The following is a 23464-nucleotide window of genomic DNA, read 5'->3' as shown; positions in this document are numbered from 1 at the left end:
AATACAACAACAGTCATTACAACAGCAACAGTCATTACAACAGCTACAGTCATTACAACAGCTACAGTCATTACAACAGCAACAGACATTGCAACAGCAACAACCATTACAACAGCAACAGCCATTACAACAGCAACAGACATTGCAACAGCAACAACCATTACAACAGCAAGAGTCATTACAACAGCAACAACCCCTATATCATCAAAAGAACCAGTCACTACAACAGCAACAGCAAAGACCTGTTACAAACTCAACAGCTACGGTCATTATAAAAGCAAACAGCACCAACAACATTTACAAAAACAATTACTGCAGAGCGCCAGGCCAGGAGATACTTCTCCGGGAAGACGTTCTAGCCATTCCAGCGAGGAAGCTGTTCACTTCATTGAACTGTGAGTACTTACAATATATATACATAGTGTATTATACAATATAACAGTAGTTTCTGTCCCCGTAAATAACAACCACTGGTGTCCCCTTCTGCAGACAGAAGCACATGGCGGACATGGTGTCAGGTTCTCATTGAATGAATCTTCTCAAATAAAGCCACAGCGGTATTTTTTATTCTTGTATCAGGATGGCCCAGTAGTCGAAGGCGAAACTATTCGCTGTACATACTTGCATCCTTTGGGGATGCCAGGAACCTATGATCGTAGGTTCGAATTTTACAGTCGTGTTCGTTGGTTTTCCCGATGCGCTAAACATCTTATAATTCCACCAACAATACTGCGGGGGGTTCCCCCACATCAAAGCGGCGTTTAACAACATCGCTCGCTACTCTATATTCACCAATACTTAATGGCGTAGGTGATCAATTCTTACTACTGATAACTATTGCCGGACACCTTTAATCGAAGACTTCTCATTGCCGTTCCATAAATACCTGACTACCCATGACCCGCTGACAACACTCATCGTTCATAGAAACGTCAATAAATAAGGACTGTAATGTTCGCATGTGGGAAATTCACAGAGCACCATATGTATATGTGATCTCCTTACAAAGATCTGTTAATGCGAAGGGACCAAAATATCTGCTTGGCATTATGTTGTGGATTGACACATTTTTACGGAAGCCCTTTAGAGCCATTTGCTTTTCTATCTTTTTTCTTACAATTTCAAGATACTAAGTTCAATTTTCAAGATGCCATGTTGAAATTTCAGGATACCAAGTTCAAATTTCAAGATACGTAAGTTCAAATTTCAAGATAATGATCTTGAATTTTTCAGATAATAAGTTTTGTCACCATTACTATACTTGATCACAAGTTCACCAGTACTAGATACATGTATTCCGAGGTAGTTTCTTATCTTGAAATTTCAAATTATCTATCTTGAATTTTCAAATTAGTAACTTGAAATTTCAAGGCAAGCAAAAACAATTTAAAAGCAGATGGCCCTAAAAGGCTTCCGTACATTAAGTTTCTCTCAATGCAGTGAAGCCAATGTTTGGAAGGCAGTCAAGTCCGATCCATCCTCGTTATCATATTCAGTTTATGCGAACAACAGGGAAAACTGAACATGTGTATCCCTCATGTAGTGGACTGAACGGTGGGTTGCGCAGTGATCAGGTTTATATATGGTGCTAACTGTGGTGTGGAACATTATTTCAGTCGTTCACTTGGCAAACGCACTGGTGGCTGGGATACCACACATATGAGGGTCAGGTCCTAATGCGTAAAGCGTCCATAATTATGTCTGTGCTTGGCGAAATATATCATGTGTCAATATGTGATTCCTTCGTAATGAAACAAATAGTGAGTGAGTGAGTGAGTTGGGTTTAGCGCCGCTTTTAACATTATTCCAGTTATATCACAGCGTGTCAGCTTAATGTGGGAGGAAAGCCCGAAGTGATGCAGGTCTCAGACCGCTTCGGTGAAACCAACGAGCACGGGTATGGTGCTGACAAACCTAGAAACATAATCGGGGCGAACCGGGATTCGAACCCACAATCATCGGTTTCTGGCGAAACCAGAATCGCGGCGCCTTAGACGACTGGGCCAACAGTGCCCCAGAAACAAATAATGCTAATGATACACTACATTATATACATTGCAAACTGCGTGCATTGTTCCAATTAAAAATGACAGACAGGTTATTTTTAGCTGATAATTGTGTCCCTTGTGTTTTGTTAGACTTGGAGATTATTCCTAATTTTTAGGTAACACAGTAGATAGTATGAATAAGTGAGTTCTATAGTAACGGTTGACTACATTTTTGTTACTAATTTGTTTTGTTTGTAGGTCCTAGATTAAGTAGTTATAGACACCATTGAAATCCAGGTTGATCTCTAAGAGTATATGTTTATACGTTTGACTTTGGTCTCTCAACCCTCCCTCGCCCCAACACCTCCCGCCTCCCCTCCAACGACCTTGCGGTACGGGTCGGTGTTGGTGCGGGTCACAGCCGCGGGGAGCGGTGGAATGCGGGGGACGGGACATAAATGGACATGTGTAGTAAACTGTGTCAGAGAATAAACAACCACGGTTGTGTCAGCCTCCAAACTTGTGGATCGGCAGCCATGGTTGCGGAGTTGTTGTTGTGCGTCCCTAGCAACCATTGTGTCCGCCATTCCCGTATAGCACGTCGCCATTGAGCACACACGATGGCCGACTTTTAGGTGTACTTTTGAGGCGCACTTCTATGCAGTAATATAATCAGTGCGTTGCAGTTGAAATGAGTGAGGCAAATCTTTGAATAAAAAACATAATGTTAATATAGTACACATATAGTTTCTAAATCTGTGTAAGATTATTTTGTAAAGACAGATTCTACAATGTACAAGAGACATATGATAACCACATGTGTTCATTCTGTATAGAGTAGGATTATGATGAAATAATTATCTAAAATCATTTGCATGCAAAACTCTCTGTTGTATAAATTTCATACCAAAACATGCAGTCATTCCTAAACACAAGTAAAGTCCCTGAGTGGTAGAGCAGACACACACGCGCGGGCGCTATATATAACTGCAATAATCTTGAACGCGACGTTAAATCCTATTTCACCCCGTAACACAACGTAAACACGTGGGAAGAAGCCTTATAAGCGCAGGTGAAGCATTGAAACTGAATTTCAATGACTGATCAACGGTCACCAACAGAAACTCGTATTAATTTCAAAAGCCTGATATAAGTTTGTGAAATGCTTTTATATACATGGATCCATGTTTTTGCATTTTGTGAATTAAAACATCGATTCATCATTTTTCTCATATTTGTTACAGTTAGCATGAATTTCATTTTCTTATAATTATTGATAACACGTTACACATATGAAACTTCCCGTTACTTATGGCCTGTATTTGTGTCCATATTTCGTTGCCTGTTGCTAATACATGCTTAATTAGGTTATCTACAAGGGAATATGTAAACATAACGTCTAAATTGGGTGACAGTAACCCATATTACCCACTGATATATTCATGGTGTAATGTCATACAGTAATTGTTGTTAAATGTTTCGATAAATTCTAATCATATCTAATTTGGAAGCTGACATTGCCTGATGCAAATACAGAAATCAATTAACTAGATCCGGCTCGCTATAAGCTGGCTTCATACAGAAAGGTCAGTCGGTTTAACACAATCACTACAATGCCTGACAAAAATATCTAATTTAATTCAATAATCGGTGATGTTGGACGAAATCAAAAGACGAATGCAGTATTGGGGGAATCTATTCTTCAGCGCGTGAGGTAATGGTGTATAATACGATATCTCCAGGGCTGCCATCGAGGCATGCGTACTTGATATGCACATGCTATTCATACTTGTCAAGTTCACGGACAAGACGCGACATGCCACGTTGCTATGTACGTCAACTATACTTTGCCTTACTCGGGATCGTGTGTGAATAATGAATACTAGCCTACGTGTGCTCACATGTGATAGTGATTTACTGGTGTGAAATAAAGATTCAGACCATATCTTGATAAGCTGCATTAAATTACACGATATGATTAGTGTGTGTTTTTCACATCACCGCCTCAGTATTCTGTGCGGAACAGACAACAGCAAGTACATCCATGAGTAACGGTGCGTGTCAGGGGCTGAACTTCGTGCAGCGACGTCACCGCCAGGTGATAGGTATATGAAATCTACACTACACGTTTAGGGGAGTGTTTGCTACAGTCAATGATACGTTAGCACCACACGTTGCTCACCCACACCCTCCCTCCCCACCCTCACCACACCCCATTCCACCACCCACCACCCACCACCCACCACCCACCACCCACACCACATTACAACTCAGATCATACCGGGAATAACACATAAATCAGTTTTAAAATTCTGCAAGTTTAATAAATACTTTAGACCCATTGTGTTAATTTCTTTATAATATCATCTTCATATGTTTAGTGTGTATAAGACTATACGATATATGATGTATAAAGAATATAAAACACTGTTTGAACCTGAAAGATATTTGAGCATTTACAATGGCAAACATGCACGCAGTGTTTTTATTAAATTAAGATGTAACGTTTTACCTTTACGACAAAAAACGAGGGTAGATGGCAATCTATTGAATCATGTTTACGTATGTGTCCTGTTTGCAATATGTCGGTTGAATATGAATATCATTTCGTATTGATCTGTAAACACTATACTTAGCTACGTAAAGTTTATTTGCCAGAATTGTATTGCAAGTTTCCAACTATATATAAATTCAAAAAACTAGTGTGTACAACTCAGGATGAGTTATTAAAACGTCTGCGATATTTTGTATATTATGCGTATAAACAAAGACAGGAAGTCGTAAAATCTATGTAATGTGCTTCACATTGTATTATTGTCACTGCATTTTCTTGTATGTGGGCCAAAGGCCTACACACAATTATACTAATTTTGACTTTGACTACCCACAAAGCCAGTCACCCTCAAATCAAATAAATCCGCTATTGCATGCACTTTCGAAAGTGGCCGATTCGTTCCACATTTCTGAACTCCGTCATATCATGGTGCAATATGTACCGTCTTGGCTGCATATCAGCACACGGTGTGACTTGAGGTCGATATTCAGTATTCAGGGTCACCAACAAGCTATTGACATACCATTCTCCCCGATCTCTACAGGGTTCATGTTTGGCAAAATCACCATGCTCACAGAACAACACTAGTCCTTTCAATTTACGCTCTGCTGGATTCTAAACAAAGCAAACTGCCTAACCTTTACTGTAGGCCAGTGCGTCCACCCGTAATACACAGTCAAAGCACACATAGTTGACAGTTGCGAAATATACAATTTCTTAGATAGTGTATATGAATTCAATTGGGAGATGAGCCCTTTATGAAAAATTATGAACACTAACTGTGTAGTGTTAACGCCTATGTTACTGTGTAGTGTTAACGCCTATGTAACTGTGTAGTGTAAACGCCCATGTAACTGTGTAGTGTTAACGTCTATGTTAATGTGTAGTGTTAACGCCCATGTTACTGTGTAGTGTTAACGCCTATGTTACTGTGTAGTGTTAACGCCTATGTAACTGTGTAGTGTTAACGCCTATGTTACTGTGTAGTGTTAACGCCCATGTAACTGTGTAGTGTTAACGCCTATGTTACTGTGTAGTGTTAACGCCCATGTAACTGTGTAGTGTTAACGCCTATGTAACTGTGTAGTGTTAACGCCCATGTAACTGTGTAGTGTTAACGCCTATGTTACTGTGTAATGTTAACGCCTATGTTACTGTGTAGTGTTAACGCCCATGTAACTGTGTAGTGTTAACGCCTATGTTACTGTGTAGTGTTAACGCCTATGTAACTGTGTAGTGTTAACGCCTATGTAACTGTGTAGTGTTAACGCCTATGTAACTGTGTAGTGTTAACGCCTATGTTACTGTGTAGTGTTAACGCCTATGTAACTGTGTAGTGTTAACGCCTATGTTACTGTGTAGTGTTAACGCCTATGTTACTGTGTAGTGTTAACGCCCATGTAACTGTGTAGTGTTAACGCCTATGTTACTGTGTAGTGTTAACGCCTATGTAACTGTGTAGTGTTAACGCCTATGTAACTGTGTAGTGTTAACGCCTATGTAACTGTGTAGTGTTAACGCCTATGTTACTGTGTAGTGTTAACGCCCATGTAACTGTGTAGTGTTAACGCCCATGTAACTGTGTAGTGTTAACGCCCATGTAACTGTGTAGTGTTTACGCCTATGTCACTGCAATAGGCCGCTCTAAATGTTACACACACACATAATATATACCAAGGCTTATACATACAGTGTGTTTACTGAATATGTATGTATATTTTAAATTAACATATCATACATTCCGTGCAAATGATATATATTTCTCTTTGGCACCGGCCATTTGATAGTAGGCGGAGAGCTGGGATTTTATATTGATAATAGCTATTTGTTCAGCTACAGCAACAAAACCAGATGTTAAGAAAAACGCCTTGCAACAATGTAATTTTTGTGTCATTCAATTGCTTTCTTTCTTTTTCAACAGTCAAGTTTTTATCAAGAACTTTCGGGGATAAATTATGTTTGGATACCCCCCCCCCCCCCCCCCCCCCACACACACACACACACACACACACACACACCCCTCCGAGTATACTCTGTCATTCAGGATATATTATTGGGTATATGAATAAATGATAATCGTCCACACCCGACCAAGCTGATCTGTGTTGTGCCGCCCAATCCGCCATGGTAACCTCGATAAACTACAGTTTGTCCATAAGTCTTTATCTCCAGGATTCTTTGTGGGGCAAATCGAATAGTCTTGTCCGCAGTGACGCAGTCGGTCTTTGAAAACTCAACAGCCCATGGCTGACAAACAAATATTGAATTGACAGGAAGTACATCCATGCCCAAGAGAAACAATGTGAGCTCAGCCTCAAATCAATAGGGCTGTGTCCGTGGTCTAGTGGTCGAGCGTCCGCAAGGAGAGCGGTAGGCCCGGATGTCGATCCCCGGCCGCGTCTTACAAAGAGAAGATAGTGCTTGTTGTTGCCCTGTCGGGCTCTCGGTATTTTGGGGCTAAAATGCTGTCAGTATAGTGTGTCTCAGTGGGGAATTGATATTAAACTGCGGCATGGTATCTCAGTGGACTAGCACTATGATTTCGGGATATCGACTAGTACAAGCAGCACACACACCCATACACGTGGATGCACATCGCCACCCCACTTCCCCACCTCAAATCACTGGCAGATACCTTGTTTGAAATCGCTCAGAAACGCCACATGTGTATAATGTTATATATTCATCCCGTGGGAAAACATCTAATGGATAATTCGGTAATCTGTATGCAGTGCCAATTTAAGTAATCATTGTTTTCTTACGTTTATGTTGTAACGGTTGTTACATATAGTACTGATTATTACGTTAACTTACTAATTCGGATGGATTTCTACTCAACATACTGACGAGTAATTTGAAAATTAAAATATGATGTCAAAGATCCGTTCCATGACCGTGACCCCAACGCCTGTGACCTCCACGCATATGACCTCCATGCCTGTGACCTCATAGGCGTGGAGGTCAACTAACGGGATCGGGTGACTAGACTCGCCGACTGGGTTGGTGCATGTCATCGTATCCTAAGTACGTAGATTGATACTCATGATGTCAATCACTGGATTGTCTGGTCCAGGCTTGTTTTTGTACAGACCATCATCATACAGCTGGATTATTGCTGAGTGTGGCGTTAAACAACAAACAAACAGACAAACTAGCCCTAATATGAGAGAGGGATAGGATAGCATGGTACCGCGGCTATAACACTAGAGGGGCGGTCGGGTAGCCTAGTGGTTAGAGCGTTCGCTCGTCACGCTGAAGACCCGGGTTCGATTCCCGACATGGGTACAATGTGTGAAGCCCATTTCTGGTGTCCCCCGCCGTGATATTGCTGGAATATTGCTAAAAGCGGCGTAAAACCATACTCACTCACTCACTATAACACTAGAAACATATCCGTAGTATCTCCAAATAAAGAGGATTTCATTTATTTCCGGATATACTGTCCAGCAAGTGAAGCGTCCAGTGTACCTAGTGTGGTCTAAAGAGGTTCCACTGTAGAAGGGTTGAGTTTATCCCAGGCGAGTGGTCCTTCAGCAAGCGGTCTCCAGCTGATCGGATATCATCACGCATGTGTGTACTCCGGTGTACGTCATTAACGGTACAGCCATTCATACAAAATGGTCAGGTTGTTTCAAGAAAAGCGGACAAGTATATTAACAATGTTTTCACTTTTTTTATGACCCTATCCTGATTGTGTTTTTATTCAGGGTGTGGTATCCCTTCATTCTACCCGGACCCAATCCAAAGACAAAAACGCTTTACTTATATCTATATAATATTACTTATCGTGAAATTAATTATTTTATTCATTTTACAAAATAAATAAAAACCTTTGATAACACTTTTGAACCAAAAGCATGTCCAAAATTACGATTAAATTACTAGACTCTGTTAAAGAGATATATACTCAATACGCTCTTCGTTGGTAACAACCATTCACCAACACAGATCGAGCCGAGCGGATTTCCCAGCTGAATCGATTTCGATTGATTGACGTGTTGTTGTGATATTGACAAGCATTCAGCTCCTTGGTGACAGGAAAACTGTACCGGTTGAATTACCATGAAAAAGGTAGACCGTCGCGTGGGGTAGCACCAGATTTGAAGGCAGTGTACGCTTCGCAATGAAATCAATGAACAGGATAGTCAGTCCGGACTATAGCACAGTTTAACACAAGTTATGTGATATGTGTTCTCTGCACTGGGCACGTTTAAGACATATCAAATTGTTAGCCCTCTGTATATAGTATGTGTATTTGGCTGTACTGTGCATCACGTATGGTTAAATTAGAGTTGACATTTAGTAGATCAATGCAATCAACAGACAATACAACAAAATGCGAACCATTCCATAAAGAAAGAGTTGCATTGTCTTAGCAACACAAAAGGTGTTGGGTTTTTTTTATAGAAAAAGCGAAACACATTGAACTGTATCAATGAAGTCGACATATTGCTTTAGACGCTCTAACGTCAAGGCCCCGACAGAAATCTTAATGTATCATTTGTATATCCGTTCAAGTCAGTATATCGGATAAGTCAAAGGTTTGTAACATTGTGTCGTAGTATCCATTTTCTCGATTGACTGAAGGTGTATGTTTCCGCCCGTCACAGCTCTGGTTAGTTCTCATTATGTCGACAAATTAGCCGTGTAAACAACGATAACAACTGAAACTCGAGACACGCATCTCGTCACGCGGGTCGAATTACCACCGAGTCTAGTAAACAATACAATTACAGTTCTTTCTATCTATCTATCTATCTATCTATCTAACTATCTATCTATCTATCTATCTATCTATCCTGAATAATATTGCAAACAGCGACACTCGCTGCGATCGACAAGCGAAGCTTGTGTGGTGTGTTACCTGACTGATTCCACTCCACGTATATATAACTAGAGGTTCAGTTTAAAAACATATCTGAATAGATAAGTAATTGTGTCTTATCTCCTTCATTCGTTAGACCCGTGAAGATCCGGGTTAGAATAGGTCTCCAGCAACCCATGCTTGCCAGACCCGTGAAGTTCCGGGTTAGAATAGGTCTTCAGCAACCCATGCTTGCCAGACCCGTGAAGATCCGGGTTAGAATAGGTCTTCAGCAACACATGCTTGCCGTAAAAGGTGACTATGCTTGTTGTGAGAGGCGACTAAAGGAAGGTCAGGCTCGCTGATTTGTTTGATGCATGTCATGGTATCCCAAATGCGTAGATCGATGCTCACGATAACAATCACTGGATTGTCTGGTCCGGACTCGATTATTTACAGACCGCCGTCATATAGCATGAATAATGGTGGGTGCGGCGTTAAACAACAAACAAACATTCATTCATTGGATAATGTTTTACCAAGCTCCGGTTTCGTAGTAACACCTGGCGAAGTGTTGTTTGATCAGACAGGGGGGGGGGGGGGGGGGAGAGATTATTCAAGTGGGGGAGTATTCATGCTGCATGAGGGGACAACGTATATCATAGATGGCGAGATGAAGACTGAGCAGAACATATACTTCCCTGTGCACACTGTTGCATCTGCATATAACATGGGGGCCGTTTTAGAGAGTGGTCTTGGGGAGTCTACTCGCATAGCTACCTACATTTTTAACAGGTAAAGGGAGGGATAAGTGGATAAGTGGATCTTGTATGTCTGAGCGTATAAGAGTGATTACATGGCCCCTTGACTGTTGTCAGACTCTCTCTCCAGTCGTGTATGTGATACAATGTCACGCCCTGTATGTGATACTATGTCACACCATGTATGTGATACCATGTCACACCCTGTATGCGATACCATGTCACAAGGTGTATATGATACTATGTCACATTGTGTAAGTGATACCAAGTCACGCGGTGTATGTGATACCATGTCACGCGGTGTATGTGATACCACATTTCACCATGTATGCGATACCATGTCACAAGGTGTATATGATACTATGTCACATTGTGTAAGTGATACCAAGTCACGCGGTGTATGTGATACCATGTCACGCGGTGTATGTGATACCACATTTCACCATGTATGTGATACCATGTCACACCATGTATGCGAAACCATGTCACAAGGTGTATATGATACTATGTCACATTGTGTTTGTGATACCACATCACACCATGTATGTGATACCATGTCACGCGGTGTATGTGATACCACATTTGACCATGTATGTGATACCATGTCACGCGGAGTATGTGATACCAAGTCACGCGGTGTATGTAATACCACATTTCACCATGTATGTGATACCATGTCACGCAGTGTATGTGATACCACATTACACCATGTATGTGATACCATGTGACACGGTGTACGTAATACCATGTCACGCGGTGTATGTGATACCATGTCACACCATGTATGTGATACCATGTCACGCGGTGTAGGTGATACCATGTCAAGCGGTGTATGTGATACCATGTCACGCAGTGTATATGATACCACATCACACCATGTATGTGATACCATGTCACGCGGTGTATGTGATGCCACATCACACCATGTATTTGATACCATGTCACACCATGTATTTTATAACTTGTCACACTGTGTATGTGATACCACATCACACCATGTTTGTGATACCATGTCACGAGGTGTATGTAGTACCATGTGACGTGGTGTATATGATACCACATTACACCATGAATGTTGTAATGTGACACCCTGTAAGTGATACCATGTCTGACCATGTATGTGATACCATGTCACGCGGTGTATTTGATACCATGTCACATTGTGTATGTGATACCATGTCACACTGTGTATGTGATACCATGTCACACTGTGTATGTGATACCATGTCACACTGGGTATGTGATATCACATCACACCATGTTTGTGATATGTTGCCAAGCGGTATATGTGATATCACATCACCTTATGAATGTGATACCATGTCACAAGGTGTATGTGATACCACATTACACCATGAATGTGATACCATATCACAAGGTGTATGTGATATACAATGTTACACCATGTATGTAATACCATGTCACGTGCTGTATGTTATACCACATCACACCATGTATGTGATACCATGTCACAGGGTGTATGTGATACCATGTCACGCGGTGTATGTGATACAATATCACACCGTGTATGTGATACCATGTCACGCATTGTATGTGATACCATGTCACACCATATTAGTGATACCATGTCACACCGTGTATGTGATACGATGTCATGCGGTGTATGTGATACCATGTCACACCATATATGTGATACCATGTCACGCAGTGTATGTGATACAATGTGATATCATGTCACGCAGTGTATGTGATACCATGTCACGCGGTGTATGTGATACCATGGCACGCGGTGTATGTGATATACAATGTCACACCATGTATGTGATACCATGTCACACTGTGTATGTGATACCATGTCACGCGGTGTATGTGATATACAATGTCACACCATGTATGTGATAACATGTCACGCGGTGTATGTGATACCATGTCACGCGGTGTATGTGATACCATGTCACACACATTCCCGTTGCGTTCCCTTCCATACGCCAGCGTCGAAACTGATATATCTTTATGTCAGCATTCGGAAGGTGAGAGTTAAGCTGTTTTAAGCAAACTCTTATTTTATGTAACATTTTAACCAAAACACGTATAAAAAGCATCCTTTTTATAAAAGAATAGCTGAACACTAAAACATTCAAACAAATTGTTCACAGGTCGACGTTCACAAAAAATGTCCACAAACACAATAAGTATATTGTACGTCCTCTTCGTTGAATTTTATCTGAAGGGAATTCCACCGGAAGGGATTTCCCAAAATATGAAAACGAGACTGGGGATTCCCTTACAGATGTCGCTGTGAACAAGTGTTTCAATGCATAATTATTTTGTGTAGAAAAACAGCGATTTCACTGATAGAACTTAGGTCGGCGCTAGCCTGTCAATCGTGGCATGTTTCAATGTGTGTTATCAAGGATTGTGACACAAAGATGTGCGTATTTCCAACAGGGAATAACCTGCCGAACGTTTCAAGCTGACGAAATGATAACAAAATTATTCCAACAAGCCTCACAATCTCATCGAAGAATTCACCGATCTGCAATGATGCTGGTTGCAATGACTCGTAAGCACAACCCCGTTGTTTCAAAGAGAGTTTTAGCAAAAAATCTTACTTTGACAACTGGCGAATTGTCCGTTGCAGGCAGATTAATAGAAAAATGGATTTACGAAGTTGACCCTTTCGGGAAACTTGACATTAATGTCCCGTTTGACGTTGAAATCTCAACTCTAAATCCACAGGAATATCCGGAAATGAACAAGGCGTTAATAACAATACTCACCAAGGAAGATGGTCAGAATGACAAAGCCAGATCATTCGCAGACATTTACAACTTAAAGATAGATTTATGTGGTGATAAGAAGAACCTAACAGTGACGACCGCCATGGCAGACGGGATAGTCCTACCTGTGATATGCAGCATTAAACTGCCGCTGAAGTTTGGTAAATATCACGTTTTTAATCAACCAAGATTCCCCATCTAGTCATAATGTTTTATGTGGCATGTACCATAATCATTAATTAACAGTCGACCAATATTCATTGCAGTAATCATTAGTTAGTCTGTGATTCAGAGCCTTAAACAAGTCCAGGCCATGCAAGTCTATAATAGTTGGCAAGTCTAGATTACGACAGTTTCAGTTTAGAAAATGAAGGAAGTCTCTTTGCTCTTTTTTATCATACTGGCCTACCTTTAGAATACAGTAAAACAAAATTGTCAAACACGCAATAATACCCTATGACTTTATCTGTGATATATTGTTGCCAGATATTTCAGTGAACTTTTCTGTAAAAATATCATTTCATAGACTGGATGTTAGTCTACACATTTGGCAGTCCAAGCAAATTAGATTCAAGCCGTCATAAACCCACTTTGTTTGTCTGTAAACTCAAACTGTGTGATGTACATCAGTCAGTTAATTATGTTATTAAACACATGCAATATCTCAGTTTGACACTGGTCATTTAGTACACTGTTAATACCTGGGGCACCAGATCATGAAGTGTAATTCTGCCCCCCAAATTAATTTTTAACTTTCTTGTATTTCTAAATCTACCCCCTAGACCAGACCCCTAATGGAAGTCGTCTCTCATTTCTAAACCTACCCTCTAGACCAGACCCCTAATGGAAGCTGTCTCTCATTTCTAAATCTACCCCCTAGACCAGACCCCTAATGGAAGCTGTCTCTCATTTCTAAACCTACCCTCTAGACCAGACCCCTAATGGGAGCTGTCTCTCATTTCTAAACCTACCCTCTAGACCAGACCCCTAATGGAAGCTGTCTCTCATTTCTAAACCTACCCTCTAGACCAGACCCCTAATGGAAGCTGTCTCTCATTTCTAAACCTACCCTCTAGACCAGACCCCTAATGGAAGCTGTCTCTCATTTCTAAACCTACCCTCTAGACCAGACCCCTAATGGAAGCTGTCTCTCATTTCTAAACCTACCCTCTAGACCAGACCCCTAATGGAAGCTGTCTCTCATTTCTAAACCTACCCCCTAGACCAGACCCCTAATGGAAGCTGTCTCTCATTTCTAAACCTACCCTCTAGACCAGACCCCTAATGGAAGCTGTCTCTCATTTCTAAACCTACCCCTAGACCAGACCCCTAATGGAAGCTGTCTCTCATTTCTAAACCTACCCTCTAGACCAGACCCCTAATGGAAGCTGTTTCTCATTTCTAAACCTACCCTCTAGACCAGACCCCTAATGGAAGCTGTCTCTCATTTCTAAATCTACCCCCTAGACCAGACCCCTAATGGAAGCTGTCTCTCATTTCTAAACCTACCCTCTAGACCAGACCCCTAATGGAAGCTGTCTCTCATTTCTAAACCTACCCTCTAGACCAGACCCCTAATGGAAGCTGTCTCTCATTTCTAAACCTACCCTCTAGACCAGACCCCTAATGGAAGCTGTCTCTCATTTCTAAACCTACCCCCTAGACCAGACCCCTAATGGAAGCTGTCTCTCATTTCTAAACCTACCCTCTAGACCAGACCCCTAATGGAAGCTGTCTCTCATTTCTAAACCTACCCCCTTGTTATATGGGAATTTACCTGGGTCCATATATATGTTTTTAGTCCAGGGGAGTCTCAGCATGCTCAGTAATACAGTGTAAATTGCAGTGTAAATTATTCTTCAAGTTTCTTCTTAAATATGGGCTGCAATATTTTCCAAACTTTGAATAGAACCAGAAAAAAAAGAAAACTTAAAAAATACATTTAAAACATGCAGACATTTGTTACGGAGATGTTCATTTACGTTAGTAGGAATCAGTAATGAGCTAGATAGTAAAGGGTTGCACTGTATGTAGTTCAGAGCTCCAGATCCCTTCGTGTTTGCATGAAATACATAAATATGATAAATAAATCATGACCTATGACGACCCGGTACCCAATTAATTCTGAGTGGCTTGCATACAAATATGCATGCAATTTTCAAATAAAACACGATATATTAACTCAGATGCACACCTGTGTTTTGTATCTGATTGAATGCAGGCATCACGCATGCATGAACTCAAATGCAGTATATTAATGCATGGAAGTGCTGTGCTGATTGATGGAGCGGAGATAAATGTCAGACTGTTGTGTGTCAGTGTGACATGGGACACACTTAGGGGGGGCTGTGATCACTTGATGCACAATTGCAAATTAGAAGTCACCTGAAACAGCATTTGAAGAAGAGCTAGTTTTGTTTAAGTACTTAAATATGCAGTAGACTTTTAGGGATTTTATTGAAAAAAAGAAACTGCCCCAAAAGTGCTTGAAAATATATTTATGTATCAAAATGTTGCAAAAAAATGAAATTGTGTGTCACCAAAAATAAAGAAAGACAGGTCAGTAGGTAGGATGATATGTGTTCGAGTTAATTTGGGCAGACTGTTAAATGAGGTGCGTTAAACACTCAAATGAATGTACCTGTAATCAAATATGAAATGACAAAATAGTTCACAATGACATTTGAGAACATATTTGCCAAGAGTCTTCATAATATATCAGATTGTGCAGCTGTCAAAATGCAATAAAACAATAAATTGTGACAAAAAAACTTGTACCATGGGGGACGCCATTTTGAAGGGAAAACATATAGGAGGTCTTTTGTGGAATTTTTATAACCTCAGACATTTTGGGGGTCTAATTATCTAGGGGGGGTTCAGAATAAATATAACCCATGTTTGCCATATAAGGTGACTATGCTAGTTGTAAGAGATGACTAACAGGATTTGGTGGTCAGGCTCGCTGACTTGGTTGATGCATGTCATTGTATCCCAATTGTGTAGATTGATGCTCATGTCAATCAGTGGATTGTCTGGTCCAGACTTGATTATTTACAGACCGCCGTCATATAGCTGGAATATTGCTGAGTGGAGTAAGTGCAGAGTTAAACAACAAACAAACAAAACTAATTGTATGCAGCTTTGGCAATACTTTTTGTGTGATCTGCCAGCGACAGGAACTGAAAAGAGGAACAAATATCACGCTCTAAGTCCATGAAAATGCAGGACCGAAGAGACTGGGATGACAAACACGGCATCTCAACTGTTTTTAGAAAATATTTGTATGACAAAACAAAAATCTTGCATGTTTACGACATAAAAGCGGGTATTTCATCAATCTAGCCCTGAATTGCCTGATCACTCACTCTTTGTTATTTAGATGTGAGAGTGAGAAATACACAGCCATGTGATGTGTCTATCAAAAAGACGGAGTGTGCTGATATTGATGTGGTGCTCACAAGGGGAGACTGCCTGTTGAAGAGTGTGAAGGTACTGTCTTTCTCACATGACTGACATTTGTCTGGTGTTCCACTGTTCTGAATACACTATTTAGGAAGATATTATTTAAGTCATTATGGGGACCAGGGCGTATGTGGCAATTTTTCCTGAATGAGTATATAGAAAAACAAATATAATTGTACATTGATTACATTTTGGGGAAAAACACTCCCAACATGTTGTTATTCCCAGCCCTCCCAGAGGATGCCAGTTTGTCAAAATCAAATAACATCAGGAAAATAGGTATAATATGTCCAATACTCATCATGTTTATCAATTAAATAACTCTCTCTGCCTATGCCCCAAACTGTGAATCATTTCAGCCCACCTCCCCACCCCCAAATTTTATCACCATATTTTATCCCCAGGCTAGGCCACTTTGTTGATTCTGTTTCAAATCTATCTGTTACTTTTTTGCACTTTTCAAAAAAAATATATATAATCTGAATGATTATCAACAAGTAAACAAATCATAAGATGTCTTCCTCCTTTCAGAGTGGCCGGGTGGCAGTGGAATGTAGTAATGGGAATATCACTAGTGACTCTCTGCTGCAGGGAAACATCACACTCAGAGCCGCAGGAAAAGGGGTAAATTGATGTCTCCATGGCAACCAACTTTTCGTGTTGTGTCATTTCAGTGCCCTGAGTAATAATTAATATTTGATAAAGTCTCTACAGTATTCTTATATCAAATCAATATTTTCAAAACACAAATGGGATATCTGGCATGTCTGGCTCACTGAGCTTCATCTTCAGCTTCAGGGCCTCTGGTCATGGGGCAAATCCCAGGTTTGATACCAATGTCCACACTCTTTTTTTTTAACTTTAAAATTTAGAGTTATGACAAGAATCCCTTAACTTAAGTTAGTTTGGTGGCAACACTGTGCCAGGTTACAGAGTTTAGCCTGCATCACTGTGGGTTTTCTTTCCACATTAAACTGACAGAACTGAAATAATGTTCAAGGCCGCATCTAACAACTTGTCCAACATCAAGGCTACGTCAAACACACCCACCTTGTCCACCATCAAATGGTAAATCTGTTAGTGCAACATGTTTAATGCTTTTACAATAATATATACAGTAAACTACGGTTATAACGAACATGCTTATAACGAACTGACGGATATAACAAACTTACTTTTTTGGTCCAGACTATTTGCTTTAGTTATGCTGTATATATGCTTATAACGAACTACGGTTATAACGAACTAAAATTAGTAGTCCCTTTGAGTTCGTTGTAACTGTACTTTACTGTATATGTATTTAATGTTGCAGAGGAGAACTTATATTGTGTTCCTAGTAGCTGAGAATGTGCACAGTCATTCATGATTTAAAAAGCTAACAATTAGGTTTTTGTGGCTGACTTTTTATTTTTGTCTTCCATCAAAGATTGAGTGGTCAGCTAAATAAAAAATAACTTGAAACTATTTCTGTTTTCTGATTGTGTTTTTTTTTGTTCAAATCTGTAAACTTAATAAGAGTTGCTCACTCACTGAACACTCTTCCTTTCAGTATATCAAGGGGAAACGCTTCCAGGGTTCAACTGTAGAGTGTATCACAGACGCAGGAGACTTACATATAGGGGCCATCTATGCAGACAAGAGTCACTTCTTCAGTTGCCATGGTGATGTACATCTTGGTTCTTGCCATGGAAATACTGATGTAAAAATTGACACTGGGAACCTCACTGTAGGTGTGTACTGGTACATCTTAACCTACTCTGAACCTTGCAGCTCCACCCTGTGATAGGACGTCCTAGGACAAAGCAGGCCACACAGCCCCACCCAGCAGAACAGTCATGACTGTTGTATGATCTGAGTTATCTCCCTTGAGTTTCAAAATCAGCTGAAGAAAATGCAGTCTGTTTGAAGTAGTAGATCCAGTATGACTTTGGGAAGCTGACCTGAAACCAGTCACTATTGATACATATATATATGTGTGTGATATATAAACTGCAATGAGTAATATATAATCATTGAAATGTCCACATTTTGGTCATACGGATGTCAACTGGAACTTGACCTGTTGTGTATTTAAGCTGCATAATTGAAATCAATCTGTTGCCAATTTGAAACGATGACATCAAGAATTGTTGAATAGAAGTCACATGGAGAGAGAGAGTGAGAGATTTTAATATCCACATCCTGTTATAATATTCCAAAAATTAATTCTTATGATTATACATTCGTGTATTTAAAATATGTGAAACTAGGATCGCGATGAATGATTTTCATAAAGGCCGCTACATGTATATAATAAAGTGTGAGTTTGACATGGTAGTGAACAAGTGTGCCTGACACAATCCTAACAATAGAATGCATGCTAACCCCATTCTCTTTTTTTCATTTGGACAGTTAAATTATTTGATAATGATTTTAGAAATACATAGTGGAAAAAAGTTAATACACATTGTGGACATCCGTAAGAATTTTAGTATTGATGAATTCTATTATCATAAAACATGTTTTCTGACATCCTTTAAAACATTGCCTTCAGATACTTTAAATGGAGATTTGACTGCTGCAATAGACAATGGCAATATTGATGTCTTCATAGAGCGACACGACAAAGTAGATGTGTCTTGTGGTGCAGGTGAGTCTTCAGTGGCTGGGCATCGTCTGTAGCGGCATCACAGTGGTGTCACGCTACAGAGACGTGAACCATGCAAACTAGTGCTTGATAGTGTGAGCATTTATATAAACAGGATGACACCGGTCACATCTGAACAAACAAAACACATTAACCAATGGTTACTGATCCAAGTAAGCTATATTCATTCTCAGCAGCCATTATGGCCACACAATACCAATTTTGGTCATCTCCCATTATTACCAGTACTTAAGGGACTGGTCTGACAATGTGAATAACCTACCCCAGTTGCCTACCTCATACATTACACATTGTTTAATCTCTCAACATCGCTGGGCTTATTCAATGACATTGACAATGACAATGTGTGGGGTTGATAAGATCACTGGGAGGAGCTTATGAACACTCGATGACCCCCGGAACCCTGTTGCTTGGCTGAGGTCACAGGGCATTATTTCGCCAGTGTATCTTGCAACAAAATTTTCACATATCATGTCCTATGACATTGTGACATGTTTATAAACGTTTTGGTGCCGAGTTCTAAAGTATGGCAGTTGTATGGTATTAAAGTTATATGTGTCAGCTTTTAATGTATTTGATCTGTATTATTCTGTTAAACTCAGTTTGATCGTGTTGTGGATCACATCGATGTCTGCTTATTTACACTTGAAATGTTGTTTTCATATCTTTGACCTAGTTTATGATGGGAATTCCCATAGTTTGATCAAATGACATTTTAAAAAGGTATAAACGGCAGGTAATAATTAAAATACTAAACAAGCTCCCTTGTGATACCATTTTCATGAAACAAGTGAATAAGTATTACAAGGGAGCTCATTTAGCAATGTTTAGTATTCTCTGTACATGTGTTGTGTGTATTTGCAGGTGACATCAGTCTGAAATGCAGAAAAGACCTAGAATCCGAAATGAGAGTCATAGCTGATTCCTTGGCTGTTGATGATGACATCAAGTTTGACCACACGACATCATCTCACAAAGGTCAAACCAAACATGAAGGTCAGCAGGAAGATGTGTTGTATCTGTACATTAGATAATGGTTGTATATTTGTGCAAACATGACCCTCATCAAACTCTCGGGTCCTTGGGTATGATTGTATGTTAAAGCATTTGCAGCCAACACCATGAGCTTGTCATTGTCTTGACTGTGTTTCTTTGTAAAGTGAAAAGTATGTTTAGCATAAAAAAACAACTGAGCAAAAAAAATAGTTCCAGTCAGAACAAACATTTTATTTCAGCCTAATTTCAGCTTAACCTTAAGCTTAACCAGCCTAATTTCAGCTTAACCTTCATACCATATTTAATGTTTTAATGTGTTGAAAGGGTGAGTGACATTTAATGCACAGTAATGAGGATAACAGGGCGAGGCCTGTCGCTTTTCATCCTAAAAGTGTACAATTATGAGTCCTGGATCTGTCTTTGAGCACAGCCAAACAGTGAAGTTGTGTTTGTGCATTTTAAGATCCATGCAGTTTGAATGTTCGTTGTGTAAAGGGTATTGTAGGACAACATCATTGGGATATACTTGGACTACAGATGGACCCAGTGACGAACTCCATCAGACAAGAGCCTCTCTGAGATCTTCGTTTGTGATAACTGAAACAATTTCTGTTTCAGGTTTTCTCACCAGCCAAGGGGGAGGGGAGATATGTGCACACACAAGGAAAGGAGCAGTCAGGATCACTTGTCACAACTGGTTATCTTCCCTTGGTCTCAAGTTTGACTGATCCACGTCTGCTACAGCTAGAATATCACTACTGGTAGTTAACGGCACGTCTTCCCTTGGACTCCAGTTTGACTGATCCACGTCTGGTACAGCTAGAATATCACTACTGACAATAATGGCACATCTGGTTATCTTCCCTTGGTCTCCAGTTGGACTGATCCACGTCTGGTACAGCTAGAATATCACTACTGACAATAATGGCACATCTGGTTATCTTCCCTTGGTCTCCAGTTGGACTGATCCACGTCTGCTACTGCTAGAATATCACTACTGACAATAATGGCACATCTGGTTATCTTCCCTTGGTCTCCAGTTGGACTGATCCACGTCTGCTACAGCTAGAATATCACTACTGACAATAATGGCACATCTGGTTATCTTCCCTTGGTCTCCAGTTGGACTGATCCACGTCTGCTACAGCTAGAATATCACTACTGACAGTCATGGCACAACTGTGACTATATCATCCTCCATATCTCCAGGGCTCGCATTTCAGCAAGCCTATACTAAGCCCTGGATCCATTCCACGTTCTTGCAATCTCAATTTACCCTCCTTCATTTTCATTAACATTTTACCGACCAATCAAATGTGGAGATAAGGAATAAGGAATTAGGCAGATTGCAGGGAATGCTTGGAAGCGAAGGGACTTGCCACCATCAGTGTTAATAGACATGAAGAGATCCTTTCCATCAAAAACATTATTTAGGGCTTTCTTTCTCATGTCAGTCAGCTTTTCAATGTTGAATTTCTTGCATGCTCTATCAGAATCAGTGGTACTGGTCGCCATGTTGTTGATATTGCTGATCCAAATTTTAAGGCTGTTTTGTAACTTGCATTCTGATTGGTCTGTTAGACTGAGTAGCACAGTAAATCAAAGTGATTTATGGAAATCAGGGGCGGTTAATTTGAGATTGCAAGAACCACGTGAACGGATCCATTTGGCTTTACGCTACTTTTAGCAACTTTCAAGCAATATCACGGCAGGCACTTTTATCATTAAACAAAGTACATGTCTTCACTAGAATGGGTCCCTGCTTTGAAAAACTTTCAGCCAAGATTAGTCACAGGTCAAGGTTACTCTTTTTCATCCTCATTCCGAGGCACATTTACCTCTACAGCCCTGATGACTTATATATGAATATATATATATATATATATATGAATCCCTCGTCAAATGTCAGTCATCTTTGAGGTCATTGTGGAGTGGTTGTGTCATTCATTGCCAGTCACTGTTGCACCTTAGTTGATGTTAGATGATGTCATACTGGTATTTGTTCCTTCACAATACATGCTACACTAACCATGTTGCCAAATTCAGATGTGACATCACCAGATTATAAAGCATATGTCTTTCTTATAAAGCACTGAGCTTTCTGTACTGTACTAGGCCTCCTAAGTATTCACATTACATCATAAGTTTATTTGGGTTTCTTATTAGCCTAGTTGGGCGTTTGGTTTGTTTGTTGTTGAACGCTGCACTCAGCAATGTTCCAGCTATATGACAGCAGTCTGTAAAGAATCATATCTAGACCAGACAATCCAATGATTGACATCATGAACATCACTCAACACAATTGGGATCCCAGGACAACCAAGGCTCCACCTGGTCCATTTAGTTATCTCTCATGACAAGCATGGGGACCTATATTCCAGCCCAGAATCCCCATGGGGTGGACAAGCATAAATTGCAGGGGATCTCTATTCAAACCCAGAATTCCCAGTTCCCTATCCATAGACATGGTACTTTCAACTTTAAGCTTTTTCTGTTGTTAGCATGTGTTTGCCCAACTGGAAGTTGTAAGTTAAGACTGAAGGCAACTTCTGATTGTGAAAGTACTTGCAAACACCAAGTACATATACAAGTCAGCATGGTAAACACTATCACTTAATAACAGACTTCTGAGTCAGGAATTACATATTTGACTGACTGGAGTGCAAAGGTAATAAAATTAGCGTCATTTTTTGGGTATTTATCTGTCCATAAGCATTTTTATTTTCTCACAACACCGACCAAAAATGAAATAAATTATGCCCAAAATGATATGATCAAAACTTGATCTACACATTTATATTTTGACTGACAGAAGCTATTATGTTTGCAAGCCCGAAGTGATGCAGGTCTCAGACGTTTACCACTTCGGTGAAACCCACGAGCACAGGTATGGTGCTGACAAACCTAGAAACATGATCGGGGCGAACCGAGATTCGAACCCACAATCATAGGTTTCTGGCGTACCCAAGGGCCGCAACTCTGCACAGTGAATCGCGACGACTGGGCCACCCGTGCCCCCACCAAGCCAAGGAGATTTAAACTTTTATCAATGATTGTTGATATGTTTAATATCAAAAGACACTCTGGTGAGATTCTATTTTTTCATCCAAAATCATTCTTCAAACTTTTATAGTTTGTAGACAGTTAAAAGCATGTCAGAAGTGTAAAATGTACTGCTAATCAGCTTAAGTAGCAGAGCCATTAGTGATGTCATTTGATAGTGATGTCATGGTAACCGATGATGTCACAATGGTAAGCATTGTGAAGCAATGTCAGTGCAGCAGTACCTCCTGTTGGAGCCAGCTTTGGATGATAAATGGCGTTCTCTATGGCATGTGTTTTGCATGGAAAATATTGTTAAAATATATCAAAGTCTTAGTCAATGTTCACATGTGTATTGCATCAATTACATGCAACAGGGCCAGCATGTCACTTCCCATTTCTCTCCTTTCTAATGGTACTTGCAATCAGTTTGTGTGGGTGCGCTATCAGGTCACTGCATGTATAATGT

At 40.2% G+C, this 23464-nt stretch overlaps 1 protein-coding gene across 1 annotated transcript; it reads left to right on the top strand.

Annotated features, from left to right (window-relative positions):
* The first annotated feature begins 12369 nt into the window (after window positions 1–12369).
* On the top strand, window positions 12370–23430 carry LOC139445213 (protein FAM185A-like). The gene is made up of 7 exons (XM_071226350.1): window positions 12370–13009; window positions 16228–16337; window positions 16842–16934; window positions 17860–18040; window positions 18844–18939; window positions 19822–19953; window positions 20572–23430. The coding sequence occupies exons 1-7, from the start codon at window positions 12460–12462 to the stop codon at window positions 20679–20681; spliced, it is 1272 nt and encodes a 423-aa protein (XP_071082451.1). The 5' UTR covers window positions 12370–12459; the 3' UTR covers window positions 20682–23430.
* Window positions 23431–23464: the final 34 nt, after the last annotated feature.

This window comes from Haliotis cracherodii, unplaced genomic scaffold (genome assembly GCF_022045235.1).
Source record: "Haliotis cracherodii isolate W230 unplaced genomic scaffold, xgHalCrac1.p SCAF_6, whole genome shotgun sequence".
Classification (NCBI taxonomy): Eukaryota; Metazoa; Mollusca; class Gastropoda; order Lepetellida; family Haliotidae; genus Haliotis; species Haliotis cracherodii.
The sequence above is the reverse complement of the archived record's forward strand: the minus strand, read 5'-3'. Positions and strand labels throughout refer to the sequence as shown.